This window comes from Mchenga conophoros, linkage group LG6 (assembly GCF_057382185.1).
Source record: "Mchenga conophoros isolate Kocher_MC1m ecotype Shallow Benthic linkage group LG6, M_conophoros_male_GT1.1, whole genome shotgun sequence".
Classification (NCBI taxonomy): Eukaryota; Metazoa; Chordata; class Actinopteri; order Cichliformes; family Cichlidae; genus Mchenga; species Mchenga conophoros.
The window spans coordinates 29244382-29266610 of record NC_140531.1 but is presented as its reverse complement, the minus strand read 5'-3'; the positions used below and the strand labels follow the sequence as shown (position 1 = coordinate 29266610).

The window sequence follows — 22229 nt, the reverse complement described above, 5'->3', positions numbered from 1 at the left end:
CAGCAAAGAGGCAGGAATTAATTTGCATACCTAGAGATCCACGCATGGAAAGAAGCTAGCAGCGTGCAAGGCCTTACATCAAGGCCATTTAAGACATTAATGGATTATAGTCATAGTCAAAAATAGTTCTATAAATGTATTTTGATAAACTGAGCTTAGCTTTTAAGGGTTCATTAGTGCCAAGTCAGGAAGTTTAAGCTGACCTTGCTAACACCGTTTTTCATAGTTTTCTTTTAGAAAACTATGTTGAACAATCTCAGTAAAATTAAACTGTGAAGTTGATAGCCATGAACGTAAAACAATAAAATATTCTGTAGAGTCACTGCTGTCGATCCAAGATTAATAAAGGAACAGAACCCTTTCACATTTAATCCGTTTTTCCAGAAATAATAACGTATCCTCGTTTACTTCAAGCTTTGAAATCAATCTTTGTTCTACTGCCTCAAAGTGGATTAGGAAAAACTGCACATTCAAGCTCCCTCAACAATCATAAAATGTTACCTGAAAATAAAAGCAAGGCTATTAAACAGATCCAGAGAGGTGGATGATGAGGTGCTTTCTACTCATGTGACCACAAATTGCTCACATCATCTAAATATGTAAGATTTAAAACAAAAAAAAGACACAGAGAGAGAGAGAGAGAGAGATCTGACACTTCTTCTCACTTGTTTTCGGGATTATAGAGGTAAAAATATCAAAAAGCTGCTCCCTCCACTTTCAGCCTGCCAGGTTTAATTTACCATGCTTTCATCACTGGAGATAATTACACTTACCACTGCTTTCTATACGGTAAAGCTGGTTGACCTTCCCTATCTGAAAAATCTAATAACCACCAGTACTCATACAATGGGATAGAAAATTGCCATCTTATATCTCATCTTTGCTACTGCTGGGACTGCGACACATATTTAAACCGTTTCACTGACTGGTTTAATGTATCAGGAGCCCTGAACCAGAACCGATGTAGGAAAGCCTGTCTTTGCAGTTTGAGCAGCAGTCTCATGGATAATATACCACATCATGTCCCCTCTCTGTACCTCAACAAGCCAACAACAACCTCCACCTGCCTGCGATTCCTTTACAAGCTTGTTTAGTGGAATATGTCTGCTCTTATTGCTTTTGTAAATGATGGCAATTTAATTCAATTCTGTTTTATTTATACAGCACCAAATCACAACAAACGTCACCTCAAAACACTTTACATAGTAAGGTAACGAAAGAAATCCCACAATCACATGACTTGGGAATAGTGGGAAAGAAAAACTCAATTTTCACAGGAAGAACTCCCAGAAGAACCTAGTTCTGCTAGAATGCTCACCTAACAACTTGTCACCTCACATAAAAACAAAACCAAAAAACACATTTTAGAAAAATTCAAAAATTCACATTTTTATACCCAAATTTGAGTATAAAAGATTACATTAAAAAATTTCTGGATAGCAACAATAATCATATTTTTATATGATTATTTACCATTTAAAAATATCATTTTAATTAAAGAGCTTGCACCTGCTGGTGGATTAACCAATACAAGGACGTAAAAAATGATTTTGGTCGTTTCCAATACTGTTAATTTAGGGTATAAATCTTAGATTAGGTGGTGGTCTACCACATTAGTTAAGCATTGGAAATGATGATAATAATGAATATGATCAAAACTGAGTCCTGTTTCAGAGCTTTGTCTTGAGCATTTTGGCTGCATCACAGGTCACTCGGCCTTAGAGAACTCCTTTCTCTATATTTATGAATTACATTTAAAACAATGACAGATATGTTGTAGTCAATAGAACTTGAAACTTGCAGCTGAGGCTATAATATCATCAGGAAAGTGTTTTAATGAAGTTATATGTGAAGATACCCAGGTACTGTTTTCCTATAGACTTCAATATATCTGACCTTTTTAAAAAAAAAAAACACCAGAAGAGTCGCCCCCTGCTGGCCTTTAAGAAGACTGCAGATTAAAGGTGCTGCACATTCAGTCTATGTCTATCATATTTATACAATCACCATGGCAGCCTGTGGCTACATAATGACAGGATATGATGTGATAGGAGTTTCCTGTATGTTCATTTTGTTATCATGGTTATTTTATTATTATTATTATAACACTGTGAACATTGTATCCTCAAGTAGACAGTTAACAGTGTTATCTTTAAACTGTCAGGACTTAGTGATAGATTTAATTCGGTTATATTTAAGCAGAGGCAACTCACTCATAAAGCGCCACATTTTAAAACAAACAGTTCATAATATTCCCCAGAGCCCAGGGCGAGAGATGAAGTATTCAGATTCTGATGTTTTACACATCAAACAATCATATTTACCATTTCTACAAGAGCAAATGTCTGAAGTTTTGCTTGTAAAATTAGTGAAACTGTGACAATACTGTTTTTTAATTAAAAACAGCTACTGTTTAAAGATCTCCAGACTGACGTAAATGATCGTCTATTTTCTTATATAACCATTTTGCTTGCTCTCGTATTGAAAAAATAAATATATTCACTTTTCGTGGCAATAAACAGAGTAGGGCCAACTTATTATTGTACAGATGAGCTGCAGGGGCTATTGTCAGAGGGCACCAGCATAGAAATGAGTCATAATGTAAAGATGGCATTGAGACAAAGAAAACAGTACATGCTTTAAAACTCAAGGAGAAGGTTCTGCTTATACACAAACTCTCTCTGGACATTGCAGTAGACAGTTGAGCAGGTCCGGAGGAAGCCGAGAACAACATGGCCCTGGAAAGGAAAGAGACCAGACCAGAATGTCATTAAAGTTAATGCAGGCTCCTGCATAATCACCATTTCTTTCTCAATCCTTCAAATAATATTCGAGCTACTACGAGTGCTGCTCCATCATGTTTAAAGCCTGTAAATGCCTGTTTTCTTAGATGTGTGCCACCTGTATTTTACCGCACAGCCTTCACTACGGGCTTTCGGTACAGTCAGGTCTTTTAAGAGGGCCTTCCAGATCATGACCTCAGCGTCCTGGAAGGTGGTTGTTTTCAGGAGAAGCTTTGTGTTCGTGAGTGGTAAGAACTGCTGCAAAAATGGGACTGAATAAAATAAAGAGACTCGACTATAAAAATATTTCAGACTCATTTGTGTGTGCTTTTTTTTAACTATTTAAAAAACTGTTTTGATCCGGTGAAGAAAATTTGATTTTCAGAACTCAGTGATAGAGAAAATTGCTTATTAAGATGTAGATTTTTGCAATGAGCAAGCGCCAAGAGAGCACATCAATCTATATTTGTGCAGAAGACTGAAGGCTGTGCCCGAGGAGGAGGTCAAACATTTATCTCAATCCAATCTGCCATGGTGGTATTGAAAACGCCACATTTGGCATTCCTTATTTAAAAAAGAAAAAAACTACTAAACTGCTGTCTAGACAAAAGCAGCAGAGGGGTGGTGGAGGACGATGCTGCTGACAGGTCTATTATGCCACAGAGGCGACTGGAGAAGCCGACAATCGAGAGATGGAGCTGTCACAGCATTTTTCAAAATGGCAGATTTCACTGCAACACCAAAGGGTGTCACTCTGTCACTCGTCAATGCACGATGCAATAACTGCCTCAGACGTCTTGCATCTGTCACAGCTATGCTGGTGCTCACTATGTAGCATGAAATATTGAAAAAGAAGAAAACTGCTATGTGTACTGTGTTGTGAGTGCCAAAGCTGTGTGCGTTGCACGACTGGGACATTTATGAAGGAGGACAAATGGATAGAAAACACAATCAGAAGCCTGACAAACTCCCCTGAGCATGAAAATCACCATGGTCAGTCTGTCTTGTCTCTGCTAGCCAGCTAACTAGGCCTCTTAGTTAGCTAGTTTAGTGTTTTCTGTTAATTTATGTTGTAAATTTATGTTGCATGTAGCACCTTGGTTCCTGGAGGAACGTTGTTTCGCCTCACTGTGTACTGTTAAACTGTATATGGTTGAAGTGACAATAAAGCCAACTTGACTTGACTTGACTTGAAGTGTAGTTTTGACAATACATAAAGTATATAATCATGTATTTGTTAAGCACTACACAACTCAAAGAGTATGTGAGTAACAAAGGCTTTAGCCACTGACTTCAACTGGACCCATGAGGCTCAAAGTCAGCAAAGTTTTAGTTTATGCAGCTGCTGCCCTCTACTGTCTGCTGCACCCATAGTAACATGAGGCAAGTGTACCAAAGACTTTGAAAGAGAAAATAAGCTGAAACCTTTGACTTCTTTCCAAAAGACTGGAGGTCCACACTGAGCTGGTCTGGTCTCTCTTTATTTTAAAAGTCCCTTGATGAAGTTGGGAAAAAAATTAACAACACTACAAAATTTACAATATTATATTTTTAAAAATTGTAGATAAGATAGTATTTACAAACACTATGAAAATAAAACTCAAATTTAAAAAGTAGACTATATCATTTTGATCCACTGTCAAATACTTTAGTATTTTTAAATTTAGTTTTTTTTACAGTAAGACGGTATAAATGTTAATAACTTCAGTAAATACCTAAAGATTTTATTTATTTTTCATTCATTTTATTTATTAGCATTGAGATTATTGTTGAGAAGTATAATTACATTTATGATATGACCTTAAAAATGGTTAGAAAAAAATATTAATAAAAGCATGAAAATTTACTCTGAATCCTCATGTAGCTAACATGTTAGCAAGATGCTACATGAATAAGATACAACTTTTACTGCTTTACTTGTATGTCAGTGCATAGCTGAGTTAGATATTAGGCTATTTTGGGCATTTCTAGTTGGTGTTCTGTTAGATAGTTTGTGTTTACTGCCGTGGTATGGAAAATAATCTGGTTTGGCGCTGTTTTATTTATTTATTTGATGCTAGGTTTAGCCTTAATAATGTTTAATCAGGAAGCACCAGCTGAGGCGTGATTAGCTTTGAATACGTCACTAAATTTCCTGCTCTACTTGGCTGACTCAAAGTCTTCATATATCACTACAAACTCTTAAGTCTGTGATTTCCAGACCCGGTCTGGGAAACTTTGGGACATTTTGTAAAGTAATTTGTATCAGCATCTCTGATGAATTTCTCAGGGTAAGCACCAACTCTCTGACTCCATCTTGTGGTCAGTTGGTGTTAATGCAGAATGAATAAACCAGGCTCTTCACCAGTACTGAACAGATGCAGAGAAGCGCAGTTCCTACAAGACAAACATGCACAATCGTATAGGTCGTTTTTCTATTTTACCACTTAGTAGTTTATTATAACAAACTTTAAGAATCTGTCTGTGGAGCAAAGAGATTACAGAAGAAGTGAAGAGGCACATACAATATATTTACACTTAAGTATTTTTTTTAAAAACTAAATACCTTGTTTTTGTTTCACTGATTTATTCAAATATTTGTATGTGAAGCAAGTGTTTACTAAGACAATGTGGACTTTTTCTTAACAGACGTACTCAGTTACTTGTGATTTGTTACGTTTTTCTTTACTTTTTTCTTATGTTTTTTTAAATACTGGAAGTGTCCACAGTCAGCTCACCAACTTAAAGTTAAAATCTGCACTCTTTCAGGATTGTACCTGTGGCAAAACATCAGTTAATTCCACCTTTAGTTATTTCTATTATTAATTAATATTATGTTCAGCGGTGCTAAAGTATTACTCTTATTTAGTTTAATTTTTTTAGTTTAGTTTTTTTTTTTTTACTTCTCCAGATACAAAAGGAACAACAGATATATTTTTTAAACCATTTGGTTTGACAGATGTTCATGAAGGAATAGTACAGGTGTATTTGGGATAATACTGGAAAATTATACCTGAGGGAAATGCTAAATTTAAAGCAATTTTTACTAATAATATCCTCAAGAATTAGCAAAATTCTGTGTGGGTGTTGTTGCTGTTAGTGCTGTGAATAATATTGCCATATTAATTTTGCACACATGCAATGAGTTCATAGTCAGATTGTTCTGATTAGTTGTTTTGACCGAGGCGTTTCCTGAATCTTTCTAATGTATATATATAAGAATTTTGTTTGATATACCTAAAGAAGGTCTGATTGACTGTACTTTAATAAATATACCAGCAGTAACTTGGCCAGTAGGCGGGAGTTATGTTTAACTGTTTTTATGAGATTTCTCTGTGTGGGCTCATGTGTATTTGTCAGGATGGAGCTGAGCCTAAAAATAAAACATTGAGGTGAATGCCAACAGTGTAAGTTTATCCTGCTGCTAGACTACAGGAAACAGCAGGAGGAGAAATGAAAAGCAAAGTGTGAATTACGAATTTCAGCTTGTATTAGGAACATAACTGCTGTCGTGGTGGTACATATAAAAAAAAACAGAATAGAAACATAGCTACAAGTTTATAAAAGAAAGAAAAAGGCTATCCCACAAGGCCTGTCTATATAGGTAAGTGCATTTATTTATATTGAGTATTTCAAGATACAAATCATTGGGTGCTTCACAAATAAAATCATAGCACTTTAACAATTTTTTAGGGGTTTTGTTTTGTTTTGTTAGCTTTCCCCCCTCATTATTGTGTTATCTTATTTTCATCTATAGATTACGGTTTATTCATTATTGTGCATTTTTATTTACCTTGACTATATATTTTATATTACATTTTATAGCTAGCCTTACTTTATATTATTTTACTTACATATTTTTACTTCATTTTTTATTCGTTTTCCCATTGTTTTTCATTTATGTACCCTTACTTATCGACTTTATTATTTTTTCTTATTTTATGTTGCTTATTAACATAACTGGTTTTGCTTTATTCTTTTTCTGTCTTACTATCTGCTTGTCAGTCACCTGCAAAGCTGAAAGATGGTACAGAAAGTCTGATTGATTGAAAGTTTGATTTCCGTGTAAACAGCAGCTCCAGTGGCTCTACACAAGAATCTGACTGAGGCCAGTTCAGAACTGGTTAAAACCAGCAGGTAGACACATGGACATCAAATAATATATGACTGGGACTGGGATTTATGTGATTGTTATGACCGATCACATGAATCACAGGTGGGCAGTATACAGCTGGCTATACATACAACTTTCTGTGCTATATAGATGTCTATAAAATGGCATGGTCATTTAATGGGCTTAATGTGTAATATGAAAAGCAAAATATTGTATATAGCTACATCTCAATGTAGGTGAAAGTGTGTACAAAGCATGAACTCTATGAAAAGCTGAAGCAACAAAAACTATGCAGATAATGTCATAGAGCAACTGTGTGGACGTCAAATTTAGTTCACAAATAAAGAAAACAGACACACTGCTATGAACTGCAACATGACAAAAGGCAATGGGAGAACTGAGGCTATGAATGCACTAACTACAAGAAGTGGACACACCTACGGAAAAAACATGGGTTAAAAAAAAATCAGGAAGACAGAACCAGACACAAGACACAGGAGATAAGTATTACCAAAATAAACAAATAACTTGAATACAGAGGTAGATACACCTGCACACAGCAACTTTAAGCTATGGGAAATGTGGGCAAAGACTGGGAAACCTGAACAAGAAACTCAAAGAAATTCATGCATCAGAAAAGCTCCAAGTATTCACAAACTCTTTCTTAATAATAACAAGGTGGTTACCATAATGACTGCAATTAAAACTAATAAGCAAATAATTCATGCAAGATACACTTAATTTTAAAAGTTACCCTACGTTAGAGCCAGAATAGAGCCAGTAAAAGTTAATGAGTAAAATTATGAGCCAGTAAAAGTTTGAAGTAAAAAACTAAACATTGTTGTTCTTATTTCCCTCCTAACATTCAAAACGTTAATTATATAAATCAGGAAATATCAATTTTCTGTCTTTTGCTAGTCATCAAAAAAAGAAAAGAGCGGCGACATGAAGACAGGACAAAAAAGCATCTATGTACATAAGGTGATCAAGCGACGAATGATACACCCTGTAGTAGTAGTAGTAGTTTTTGTTTTCCTCTGACATCGTCTAAGCAATGGCACTATCTTTTTAATGCAACAGGGGGCGCAGTAAACACAGCGAATTGTTCCACCACTCTGAACAGATAAGACAGAGCACACAGAATAAATCTAACTATAGTAGAATAACAAGCTTACTCGATTTGACTTGGTTATCAGTTTAAGTGTTTGATTATTTAACAAAAAACAATAAAACATGCCATAAAAAGAAACAAGAATGACACACATGTAGCCAGAAGGTTCTGTAGATACTGGCAAGCTAAACGTTATGATATTACTAAAATTTAATGCAAACAGGATTTTAAAAGGGCAAAGTAAATATAAAACACAGGAGGGAAAAAACTCATATCCAAGAAAGATTTCCATAATTTCTGCATAATAAACACTACAATACCACTACAATACACCACTACATGGTGTATTCTATGTATGAATAAACAAAAGAAAATACCATTATACAATAAAAAATTGTACTTAATCAAAACCGAATATTGTTGCTTAAAACACTGCAACACTGATATAAAAGTAAATGAATATATATATATATATATATATATATATATATATATATATATATATATATATATATATATATATATATATATATATATGAATGAATACACATAGGAATTGCTTTGTCACAGCGATAGAGTGTAAACAGGTTAAAGGTGTTGTAGCTCGGTAAAACCAAATACATAGTGTATTTAATGAATACACATAAATGTTCCAGATTTTTTTGTCTTAATAATTTGATATGGTTCTACTACATCCCACTGGAGCAGCATCCAACGGTCTGCAGGTGTTCATTTATTGGCCACAGACAAATGGCATTTGGGCGGCAGTTGTCGACTAACTAAGCTAAAGTTTCGGCATGGGGAATTGTTTTTTCACCAATCGCATAGAGGCATCAGACTTTGACAGCCAATCATATTCCTAGTAGGCGTTGCCTTAGAGGAGTGCGGCGGCGGCGGTCGTGCTGTGCATCTTCTCGGGCCCGGTAGAGTTCGGTTGAGCGGATGCTGGATGGTGGGGGAGTACCACTGATGAGAGAGAGCGGGCCGGAGAAGGGACTGTTTAGCACGTTTCGGGGGACTATTGCTATCATCTGCTGGACACTGATAAACACTCGGGTCGGGTTTCTTCGTCTATTGCGGGAGGTAAGCAGAGCAGAGAAGCCGGGGACGGGAGTTTTAGTGGGGATGTGGTGGTTAGCAACAGCAACCGTTAGCTAGCGGATTATTGTGGCATGACTTTCTAATGATGGAGGACCATCAGCTTGGCTAATGCTAGCCGCTGTCCCGGCGCCCCGGACCCAACATACTGTTTTTGTTCACATATAGATGAATGTGTTGAAGATTTTCCGTTTTCAAGTTTGATCTTCAAGGGTTTAGTCTGAAACAGCGTGGTCATTGTCCGCCTGCTTTATCCCCACCCAGACGTCTTTGAGCCACCCACACCCATGATGGGATTGTGCCTTAGGAAGCTGCACAGTTCATCCCTAAAACTCCCATTTGCGCAGACTATTTAGGAATCTCTCTTACCTCATCGTCTTAACGTTATAAGAGCAGCGGTTCAAACCAATTCAATTGTGTACAGTTGGCTAAACAGAGCAATGAGTCCTTGTAGGTATCTTTTTTTTTCCAGTGGGTGGGAGGTGAAGCACAGCACGCCAACTTTGAGCTAATGTTAGCGAGCTAATCTAGCCAATGCAGCTGTTTGGCCTGGCCCGGTACATATTTGCAGCCCTTTACGAGGGGGTTTCACGGCTACTTGCAATTTCACAGCTCTTTATCTTACCGGACATGATGAGGACAGGATATTGCCAAGCTGAATGAGAGTGACTGAGGGGATGGAGCAACAAGGCAGGCGCACTGATCCCGCTCCATCCCGTGACCTGACCCAGATTTGGCTGCAACAGCGCCTGATTTAAGCATGGGACTAGATTGTTGTGTAAATATCTTTAGGAATACATAATTTCCTCGGGGATTAATAAAGCATTCTAATTTAGCTGAGGTTGAGTTAGATTAATAAGATGCATCCAGACTTGTCTCCGCGTCAGCTGTTGAAAGCATCCAGTGCCAAGGTTTACAGTTATCCCGCTCTCTTTCATTTCTATCTTGATGTTATTTTGTGCCCACAAGATAATTGGGTGCACTTCTGAAAGATTTTTTTAAATTATAAAAATATAATGAAGTTGAGTTAAAAATGTAAAAGATATAAGATCATTATAGACTGCTGCAGGCATGTTTATGTGTTGAACTGCAGCTGATGATTATTGTAATTATCTAATTGTCAGGTGATTGTTGAGTGTATAAAATTATAGTTTTTTTAGACTTGCAATGATATATCTGCCCGATATTGGTATGGACTGATATTTGCCTTGCTGACTGATATCAGTGGGCAGTAGTTTACTGGCACAGCCTACATGGTCAAACAATGTGAAAAGAGCAAAAAATATTTTTATGTCAAGCTACTTTTATTCATATAAAACATGTAAATTAAAAACAACAGGATCTGACCCAAAGTCCTGTCCGGTTGTGTCATACGTATTAAGATCAAATCTCTAAAAACAAATCACAACACCCACATTAACAACATTGTTAAAATGTAATGAGTAATAATAAAAATGTTATAGGTCAATGTAATGTTAAGTAAAAATTTCTTTTTTATTTTTTAATTGTAAATAGTTGAGTCTCTAGAGCTGTACTGGACAGGTCCTTATGTGGGATAGCAGACTGTTTAAGAGGCTGAAGGTAACAACGGAGAAAGCCCGGTCATCTTTGGTGTTTCAGTGAGAGGTGACCTTGAGGCAAAATGTGGAGTTAATAGATCAATAATATGTTGTGGAGCTGACCCAAAGAGGGGTTTACAAAATAAACATTTAGGGGCAGATATACTGACTTGCAGCAGCACAAACTGGGTAGAGTTGGTATTTAGAAAGAGATTGCAGTGACAAGATTGTGTGTCAGGTATGACTCAAAATGTTGCATATGCATTTCTGCGACTTCGTTTCTCGAGGCAGAAAATATAAAATGCTCAAACTGATTTAATGTGTTTGCAAAATAGCTAATTGTGCCTGTATTTAATGCCAAAAAGCATGTTTTTGAACTTGAAATTGAAATGAACTGAAAAACTAAGCATAACTATTAGCGCTATTTGGGGATTACACTCACTTGATATTTTGCACCATTTAATATATTTAACCCTTAAAATCAGTTTTATGTTTCACAGTTAGGCAGCGAAATGTAGCCAAAACAGTCTGGGTATTTTTGTTTTTGTTGACTTAAACATTGATTTCCTAACTTAGTAAATAAGATTAAACAAATGCTTTCATAAATAGTCGAAATAAAAAAAACAACATGGAAGAAAATATCAATAATCATGATAACATTTTAAATTGTGATTTAATAACCAAATATTCAATATAAATATAAATATTTATTACATTTTAAAAAAGACAACACACCTGAATCTTTTTGAGGAAAAAAAGACCTAAATCATAAAACTTTTTTCTCAGTTACCAAATCTGTTAACAGGCAAATATTTTTGCTCTGATTATATGGTAATGGTATTAAATTATTTCATTTACTTAATTTTTCTATCAGACAGAATAGTCAGGGTTTCTCATTTGCTTTTGAAGCGGCACAGATAGTGACGTTACTCTACATGTGGGCTGGTTATACTCAGGTAGGAGGCTTGACACTCACACACAATCTGTCTGAGCCTCCTGCAAATGATTTGGAAAGCCCTAAATTCATGTGAATAAAGTAACTTAAATAAATTAAATGGCAGAATAGAGATAATTCCGCATTATAGGTTCGTATAGTTTAAAATTCTCTCATTAGAGTATTAGACGCTCCCTCTCATGATTTAACTGTATCTTTTTATAGGTGTAGATGAATCACCCCTCTATATGTAAATTGCTCTGCACTAGTATTTAAAATCCATTTTGTTTTCTTTATTGTCGACAAACTGTAGAAATCTAAGTGTTTTCTGATAGGTTATACATAATAATAATAATAATAATAAGACTGGCAATCATAATTCACAGCAAACCTATGACAGACAAGCAGCAACATAGACATTAACAGATAATGTGTTTTTTATATTTTAATTCTCTGATTGTTTAAACTGATTGATCAGTGTTTCCAGTAGAGGTCAGTCATTTTAGCTTTTCCCGAACCAGTACACACGTAGTGATCAAGGAGACCGATATCTTGATATCAAAATTCATAATAAAACTAACCTTTGCTTAAGTTTTTAAATTTTGGGTATTAAAAAAAATGTTATGTCGGTAAATCTGTTATTCAGTGGTTATTGAATATGCTTATTCATTGTAATTATTTATAAATATCTTAATATGTGCATGCTAATATAGTTTTTTCTACTGTCCATGAACTTTCGTATGCTTAATTTATCACAGGTTTTTTTTGTTTTTTTGGGGGGGGAGTTTTTTGACATATGACATATAGTTTGCATATGTTTTGTTGTTATTCTACTACTATTTGTTGATCAAGTGCTTGTGTGCATTTCCTTTTTTCCCTTTTTAACAATACATGCCTCTATTTGGGGCTATAAATTAGCCTGTATTGCTAAATCTGGCACTTGTACAGACCTGAGTGTTTGTATTACATAATGTGCACTGCCCCACCTTAAATAAAAGATAGCATCACAGTGTCACATGTTTTTTTATATATGCTCCTCTTGCGTTCTTATTCCTTGTTCCCATTCTGTCGCTTTTATTGCTCACTAAACAAAAAACATCTTAAAATATAACCCGTTAGGGTTTTTCAGCAACCTTTTACGTGTAGTGTTATTTGGCTTTTAGGCTTTCTCGTTAGTGTAGTCTTATGGCCTGTTTATTCCTGCTGTTTTCAAGCAATTGTGGCGTCACTTTTGACGTGGAGCACACTTTGGTGTAGTTTCATCGTGTGGTGCACCTCTAGATTTTTATGACCGGCCATGTACACCCAGTGTACGAGTGCATTGGTCCATACTGTCATTTCACTGTAGGAGCTCAGAAATCTCTAGTTTATAGAGTGGGAGGTGCTGCAACAGCTTGAAAAGATACAAATTGCCTTGCTTCCTGTTTCTAGCACTTGTGCTCCTATATTATGGTAAATGGTAAATGGACTGATTCTTATATAGCGCTTTTCTACTCTCCCGGAGTACTCAAAGCGCTCTATACAATATTAGCACTAATGGTATAGGATAACAGGTATCAACTTGGAGAATACTGTAGCACGTCAGACAATGGTTATGGGGCTGTGATCACATCACGGTTGGCATGTGCAACAACCAATGCAGTGACTATAAACAGAGCTTTAGTCACTGTGATCCGCTTTCCTTATTAGAGCTCATGGATTGAGCTTGTTGTCCAGTTTTTGCAAGACGGGTGTGTCTGCTACAGACCTGTAAGTCAGTTAACACAGCCTGACAACAAACCTGTTAACAGTAGCTTTGCTCAGACTTTACTGTTTGCCACAAATTATTGTGGTATTTGAGCTAATTGATGTAACTGCACAATCATCCATATTGTCCTGACTGAAGTGTTGATTGCAAGATTGTGTGGTCAGGTAGTTATCTAGCCAAGTTCTTTCTCTAACACACCAGATTTGATAGATGTCATCAAACCACATAGGTGTTCCCTATCCTGTCCAACTTTGCCCTTAACCTATTCAGTAAATCAAAATTGACAACAAAATAATGTTGTCAATTTAAGTTAATGTTAAAAATTTAACTAACTGCTTGTTTATAGAGTATTTAGCTTCACATTGGCACAACCAATCATAACCACAAACCAAAACTGTAAAATGTATTATCCCAGTAAAAGCTACTGTTACAAATCAGAAACAATGACATAAATTATTAAGAACACGGCTTTGTTTTGAAGAAGCTGATAGCTGTTGTTTTCAAAAGGATTCCAGTCATTACCATCTGAGCTTGCTAAGAGCCAACATTTAGCAGCCATTACAAAAGCTGCATCATCCGAGAAACATTTAACCACCGCCAGCACTCAACTATCTGAGTTACATCTTGATGGAATCATGTCATAACTGAAATTGTTAAAAGTGAATGTTGATGTGACGTTATATCAACCATCTTTACCAGTTTTAGTCATGCTAAGTTAGTGTAAACTGGCTTTACTCACATACAGCCGAATTGTAAATGTTTATGATTCATATCACAAGTGAAGACCCATCATTATGCACAGCAATCCATAACACCACTGACTCTAAACCTAATAAATGCTCTCATAGCCCTCATTACAGAAACTGCTACAAATGGAAACTGTTTGCCTTACTGCCTTACTTGTTTTGTTAAATTTCATTGCTAAAGTAATAGATTACTCTGTGAATTTTATGTCATCCATAGTTATTACTCTTCTGCTAACAGGGAGTCAGCATTTATGCTGCATTTTATATCTTAACTACTACCAGGTTTTTTAGTTTTATGGCAAAATCTAATATTTGGCTTAAAATTGCAACTCGAGTCAACTTGGTAATAATCTGATTTGAGTGAAGTCCTACGATTACTACTGAAATATTGACGTAGCACAGATAGATGTTTGTTCACAGAAGCCATTATGGCTTCTCCCACGAGGAAAGGCAAAGGTGTAAACAGCGATATTGGTCAATTTCTCGTTAGCTCACCTGTAGTGTTGTGCATGTTCAATTTCAATTTCTGCCACACTGTCATGTCCTACTGAGACCTGCCTTTTGTAACATGTTTTTAATAGTTAATTGTTTCACATTCAGCTAACTAGCAAAAGGTCCCTGGTTCAACTCCAGGAGGCGGCAAGTCCTCTGAGCAGCTAAAAGTAGCTTTTCCTACTAAATTCAGTTATCTGCCTGAAAAATGGCCTTGGTGTTTGAACTTTTCACAGATCTTTAAGTAAGGGTACTAGTCACAATTGAGTGGTGAAATTGGTTACATTTTGATGAACTTCGTGCTTTGCTTGCTCTCTACAGGTGGCCTAGAGTGCTCTGCTTCTGGTTTCCAGCAGCAATGACACAGAGGAGTGGACAGGAGGACCCGGAGCGGTACCTCTTTGTGGACCGCGCTGTGGTATACAACCCGGCAGCACAGGCCGACTGGACTGCCAAAAGGTTGGTATGGATTCCATCAGAACGCCACGGCTTCGAGGCTGCAAGTATTCAACAGGAGCGTGGAGATGAGGTGGTGGTGGAGCTAGCAGAAAACGGGAAGAAGGCGGTGATCAACAAGGATGACATCCAGAAGATGAACCCGCCCAAGTTCACCAAGGTGGAGGATATGGCTGAACTGACCTGCTTGAACGAGGCATCCGTGCTTCACAACCTCAAAGACCGCTACTACTCCGGCCTTATTTATGTAAGTATTTGTACGTTATAAAGAAGTTATATTCATAAGAAATGTCTTCTTCAGCAGTTCAGTTGTCATAATTTGACATGACATGACTTACTTTACTATGACTTGTCAGTATAGGTTTGGTTAGGTTGGTTAATATTACTGTAATGTTAAAAATCCCGCAGAGATAACATTTTAAAACTGCATGTAAGTAGGAGAATAACTATAGTCAATTATTTTTTGTGATTATGATCAGGTGCTTCCCACTTTCTTAGCAAAGAGTCATATCTATTCTGTGTCGCTGACATGTGAGTCTCAGGTGATAGTTTTGCTAGCCAAAACCAGTGGCGTTTAACCAAAACAAAGATAAACTATACTTCCTCTATTTCACACTTGATTTTCTTAATTCAAGAGTCTAAAAAACACATTTCCTTCAATGGGCAAGCCTTCGTGTCCCATATTATCTGCTGATTTCCCCTGTGATTATTACCCACTTAATGATACGCATTCCTGGAATAGCACAAATGCAGAGGTTGTGGGCCACCTGAGACCCAGGAAGGAGGTACAATTCGGCTGCCATGTTCACACTTGAATGCGTGGTTAGAAATTGGAGGTATTGTACTTAGAGCAGAATGTACGTTTGTGAAGGTTCTCAGTCATCCAGGTCATCGTAGTCAAAGGAGCTTGCAAAGAAAAGCGTCTGGGACTCTCCACCATTTGACCTTAGAACTGAAGAAGCTTCTCGGATGAGAGGTGAAACGTCTTCAAGCAACTTAAAGAAGTCCAGACGCTTTTCTTTGACAGCAGAATGTAAGGCTTGTGCAATTGTGTTTTTTTCTTTTAGTTCATAATATTTTATAATTTACCTTGAAATTATTTGGTTGAAAATTATTTCAGATTGTTTGTCTTGTTTTGAAAAGTGTAAGTGTAGCTGAGACTGCTTTCGGCTCAGCGATTTGTCCCTTGTATTTTTTGGGCTCCGATATGTTGCAGGAGTGACATCACATGGTCATGATCACTTTCTTTCTCTAAATCCGATCTGCTCTGCTACTGAAATTTGGCACCCATTAATTTAATATAAATCTGGAATTGGCAAAGCCAATTTATTTGGTCAGTAGCCCCAAGAGTACAGAGGTCTACCTAGCCCTGCTAAGCAAAAAAAATCAATCAATCAATCAATCAATCAATCAATCAATCAATCAATCAATCAATAGTTAACTGAATTGGATATTTTTCCTTCAGCTATTTTGGTGTATTTTATTAAGTAACTTGTTGGCAATAAAATGCCTTGACATTAGTGTATGCTGGGAAGGATTTAGGATTATAAGTTTTGCCATGTGTTTGGACAGCATCAGACCTTATGAGAAAAATCAAAGGACATTTTCTAATGCAGATCATATGTAATCTCTTTGTAGGTCACTAAAAAAATGAATAATCTGTTCCAGATTTTCACTCTGTATGTGCTGTAAAAAACAACTCAGTGTAAAGTGTGACCTAAAAGGATAAAGTGTAAAAAAAAAAAAAAAGCCCAAGTGTAAAAATAAATAAATAAAAAAAGCAGAAAACTCCAAATGCTCTTCTAAAAAATGTGTTTGTATATTTTAAAGAAGGCTTATGAGATTCAAAGAAATTACCCAGGCCTCATGTCTTTGCTCAGGGATGATCAGTGCTGAGTCACACTGTATCCAAACTGCCTTAACAGAGCTCTTTCTGTTTACTGATAAGCAACATCTGTGCGTTCAAATAACTGAAATTTCTTTTACTGTGAGAAAAGTGACTTTTAATTAACAGCCAATGTGCGTAAGCTTTTTGCTGTTATTGCTTGTTCTGGAGGCCCATAGAAATGCCTTACTGTTAATCTCTGTGGTACAATTTGTGTTGCTAAGTTATCATTTATTTTTGATTTTTCCACAAGGCCAGTGTTACCCAGTGTGAAATTAATAAACAAAGGGTTTGAAGAGATTTGAGTTGGATGCATGGGGCATTGTGTTTGTCAGCTGCTTTAGCATTCCTGACTCTGCATGTTTTCCCGTCCTGCTTTTGAGGATTGTATGACCTTTTAAGTCAGGCCAGCATAGCATAGCGCTGACATAAACCTCTTTGCAGAATGTAAATGAGATAATTCTGTGTCAAACATGCTGCCATGGGGCAATGTGGAAAGAGCTCAAGAGTGTGTGGACTGAAGGAAGGTTGCACGCTGGAGATGGCATGCTAACATCACATACGTGTTTCAGTTACTCAAATTCTGATAAACGACCCGCTCTGCCACGTGAACCACAGCCACTGCTCGACCCTAACAGATTCATATTCACATCACTACAGAAGTGTAAACTAATGGTAGCTTTGCCTGGATTCCAATTTTAGCCAGTTGTTTGGGTTTTCTCCGTTAGTTGACCCAGTGCCTTCCATAGGTCTGCATGCGGATGTTTAATGAGATATTTGTGGTTGTTGCCTCTTACCTCCTTAAGACTTATTGTCTTCTGTGTCACAAGGTGACTTCAGCTATTATTCCTCACATTTTTATTTAGGGGGGGGGGGGGGGGGGGTCTCAGCTATCACTGTTGCTTGAATGTAAGTTAGCCCACAGATTCCTATATTTTAATCAAGCTGCTGAATGAGATTAGGAGCACCTAAAGATTTAGAGCACACTTAAATCTTCTATCCAGACACAAATGGTTATAATTAAAACATGCAAATGCATTTGCTATTTTTTGTGTGAAGTCAGCAAAGACTAGAGCCCAGTTTGCCCCGCTATGTCAGAGTGGAAAGCTGAGACGCCAGAAATCTTCTCCCTTTTTCCCACCAAGTCAGATCCTGTTGCTAAGCACTGCATAGTTCACAGAAATTCATCTGGATGTTTCTGAAGAGCCAGAAAGCCCTTCAGACTGTGTTTAAGCTTTCTCTGTTGGCCAGAGTCTCTCAGGGTACTGGGCACAGTTTATGAACACTACAATCTGAGATGCATTAGTTATGGTTACCCGATTCTATACAGGGTTGTTTAAGTGATTGAATTTTATTTTCATTTGTACTTTTAGCTTCTTTTAGCCCTTCCATAAAAGCCCAGATCCACTCTTAGCTAAGCTGTGGTGGTTTTAGTTTATTTTGATAGTTTATTTATTCAATGAAGTGTTAATTAAAGTTAAAGACAATCCACTTAATTAAAAAAACATGTGTCTTCTTTTTATATTTTTAATAAATCCAGAATTTTTTCAAGTTTGAATTTTTTAAAACAAGTATTGATCAAAATATGACTTTTGTCACAGGAGTGCTTTGGTATCTTTCCTATGGGAAAATTTACTTCGTCAAAAGTCATTTGATACAGAAATGAACCACAGTGCTCTGGCGTGGTGTTATGGCTCATACTTGCTGGCTCGTATCTTGCTTTGCCTGGTTGTGTAGGCAGCCAACCCTTTTGCCCCTGAGCCCCACTAATCTTGCATATACCCCCTGAGGTCCACCATGAAGGACAGCCAGCTGAGTCATCCCTCTCCCCACTGCCTGTGGACCACGCTGGTCAGGATCACTGATCTGTCTGCTTGGCGCTGTGCCCACTGTAGGGGGTCTGCGAAGTGGATATAATGACTGTTTCCCTCAAATACATCCTGTAAGCTCAAGTTACCTTTTATAGTTGATGGCATTTAGCAAAGTATATAAGTGTTAGGTGGAGGATTGTCAGTGCCAATACTGTATAATAATGTTGGTGTTCAAATACTGCTAATGTTGCCAGAGAAACAAATCTCTCGTTGGCCAGATTGTAGCAGAGTTGTGTCTACAGCATCTGTGCACATAGAGTAGGTGGGGAGGATGGGTTGTTGGCCATCTGGTGATGTTACTCCACCCTCCAGACACATGGGCTTCAGTGATACTGTGTGTAAGTCTCAGGGGTGTTTGCATTTCTGGGCAGGTTTTAGTTTTGACTCTGTTTTAGCAACTTAAGCAACTCCATTACCAGCAGTGTTTGAATTTAGTGTGTGCTAAGTTGTGCCAAGATCTTAGGTTCAGTGGCTATTTGGGCAATATGGATCAGATCTTAAATCATAATAATCTTTGGTATTCATATGCATGGCTTTGGTTTATGAGCATTTCCAGTGTACTGTACAAAATAATACTTTAAAGAAGTACACTTGTTTTAACTGATAATGGGCTGTTGAATCAGACTAGGGCTGATTCATTATGGCAAAAATCCTAATCAGAGTCATTCTGGCCAGTGTTGACATCATTATTATCCAACATGATCACTTACAGGCTTACTGTAAATTTATTGAATTTCAAAAATGGTAAAAATGGTAAATGGCCTGCATTTGTATAGCGCTTTTCTAGTCCATAGGACCCCAAAGCGCTTTACACTACATTCAGTCATTCACCCATTCACACACACAATCACACACAAAAACAAGAGGTGGATCTCGATTAACTCGAACTCCAATCTAACTTCAGAAAAAAATTAAGTAAATGTGAACACTGTCGGTTTTGCATTTACATGAATGTGTGGTGTGAAACTCCAGCCGAGGGGAAGGCTTTCTCTCTCTCACTGACTTGCATGTACAGTCCAGTCTGCACCCAAAACATGCTTTGCTTTCATCAGCGTTGTTCCACTTCAACAACTGGGTTAGCGGGGCCACAGGCTGCTGCAGACAACATCATTTAAAGAGTGTGGCTTCTCAGCCCAGCCAAGTGCATACATTAGAAAGGTAAAAGAGACTCAAAGTACAGAGAAAAAGGAGTAAAAGCTTAAAAAGGGTTGTGAGGAGGAGAGAAGAGAATAAAGTGTCAGGCAGGAACAAAGCCGTATTGTTACTATCTTTGCAGCTTAATTTTAGGTTTGATCAGGACTGATAGATAATTAATCTGCTTTCATGTGCTCTTCACTCTGTACCCCACACAGTTTTTAGTTAATGTTCTAGCAGCAGCAGCAGACATGTCAGGGATTAACCCTGCTCTGGCCTGTCTGCATTTTTTAGCTAAAAGGCAGATATTCTGTTGTGGATTAAAATCACCTCCCGCTGCCTCTGATTTTTGTTGTTAGTCAAAGGATTTCTGGGTAAACCTGCCACCAGTTTAATGCAGAGAAAAACATTATTTCTACGTATTAGAAAGAAAACTGGGAAATCTCCAGTTGTATACCGTTTTTAATATATGCACCACAGTGGGACTTTCAGGACATTTTGTATGTTTGTTCTTAAGTAAAATTGATTTTTAGAGGATTTGTAGTATTCACAAATTGTCTGATAGGAAACATTGGACTAGATCAGACTTGTATGTTCCCATTTACAAAAAACCTGCCTGTTAATACAGGGAAACAGTTATTTAAACAATCACATCTTTCTCTGAATAAATTCTGTGTTTTTATCTTTCTGCAAAATAAAAAATCAACATATTGAGCAATGTAGGATTATGTTAGCAAGCATTATGGCTTGACAACCTACTGCTGGTTACATTCCTATTGTAATAAAAAAAATCCCATGCAAGATAGAATTTCAGTTCTATATCTCTATATAGACCCTACAATAATTCAAAGCAGAGAAAATAAACATATCTGAATTCATTCCATGTACTGGTACTGTACAGTACTAATGGAAGTATTGCACATCACAAGAAATAGAAAAAATAGAAGTCTGTTGATCTCTATGTTAAACTGTTAATTCGAACCCTTAGCTCAAAATGAAGCTAACTTTGGTTATGCTCATCACCACAAACAAGAAAAGCACATCGCCTCATGAACAGGTGGAGCTCATGAGCGTAAAGGGAGTGAATTATGAATATGCTGTTCAGACAAACAGATTTTGCCACTCAGACTAAAGAACCAAGTTATTCATTAAAAATACGTAACTTCATTAAGGTTAGGCATTACCGTCTACTAGGTTAGGTTCAGAAAAAGATCATGGTTTGGGTAAATATGCAACTATTTCAATTTAAAGGTCTGTTCTCTTAGTTGGCATAGTGACGTGTTCCTGCTTAAGTGATGCGGACGACACATGTACTGCAGACACAAAATATACTTCCTGTTGAAGCACATTACTTACAAATTTCTCCTTACATCCAAATCCTTGCCCATTTACTGCCCACTGTAATCAATACATTTAAGGTAATATGATATATTAATCATGTCATAAATGTTGCATTAGGGCTGCTGAGGAATTAACACTCGACCATATTTTCTTTTCTTTGTAGACGTACTCTGGTCTCTTCTGCGTGGTCATAAATCCCTACAAAAACCTGCCCATCTACTCCGAAAACATCATTGAGATGTACAGGGGCAAAAAGAGGCACGAAATGCCCCCTCACATATACGCCATCTCAGAGTCTGCATACAGATGCATGCTCCAAGGTAAGTCTTCTTATCTACAATCCACAACCCTTACAGAAAATACCACTTTACTGCACTTTAAAATGTCATTGAATGTCAGAGTGTTACTTCTAAGGATGTCTGTATGGTTGGAGCTTTTTTTTTTTCTTTTTTTGTTAGTGCATTGAAAGGTCACATCTCCTCACAATATGTTCAGTGTCAATCTAGAGATGGGATTATCAGTATTATCACTTGTGATTTTTAAACTTTTACCAGCCTTCACAAACACAGGAGCTTTCTATAGCCACAAAATTGCAATTAAGTTTGTATTAAATAAAATCACAACAAACACTAAGCAAAAAGCTTGAGGTTATGTCTTGAGACAAGACAATAACACTACTAGAAAGGTTTCTCCATAAACACATCTATCAGATTGTATTTTTGTCCTTGACATAGTTGACAGTTTAAATCGTAGGATCACAGAATCTTGTGAGTGACGGCTGTCCAGGCTCAACGTTGTCTGAGAAGATCCTTGTAGCTGGAAAGCGTCCAGGCTCTATGAGCAGTGACTGACTAGGATCAGACCAGCGAGAACAGAGAGGGTGACCCCATTGTGCTCGACAATAGATCCTTTGTGTGATTGCGAGGGCTGACTGGTGGGGGTGGTGACAGACTGGACAGTCCCGTCGGTCCTTTTAGGC

The 22229-nt window shown here is 37.1% G+C and overlaps 1 protein-coding gene across 5 annotated transcripts in view; it reads left to right on the top strand.

The window, feature by feature from the left end:
- Positions 1-8876: 8876 nt before the first annotated feature.
- Positions 8877-22229, top strand: part of LOC146572859 (myosin-10-like) — a 67951-nt gene continuing 54598 nt past the window's right edge. For 4 of the 5 annotated variants that reach the window (XM_085277300.1, XM_085277298.1, XM_085277299.1 and 1 more), the window contains exons 1-3: positions 8878-9070; positions 14885-15266; positions 21414-21570. In XM_085277300.1, coding sequence (XP_085133426.1) covers positions 14922-15266; positions 21414-21570 — 502 coding nt within the window. In that variant the 5' untranslated portion in view covers positions 8878-9070; positions 14885-14921. Of the gene's footprint in view, positions 9071-14884; positions 15267-21413; positions 21571-22229 lie in introns of all 5 variants that reach the window. The other variant, XM_085277302.1, reaches the window with a different exon arrangement.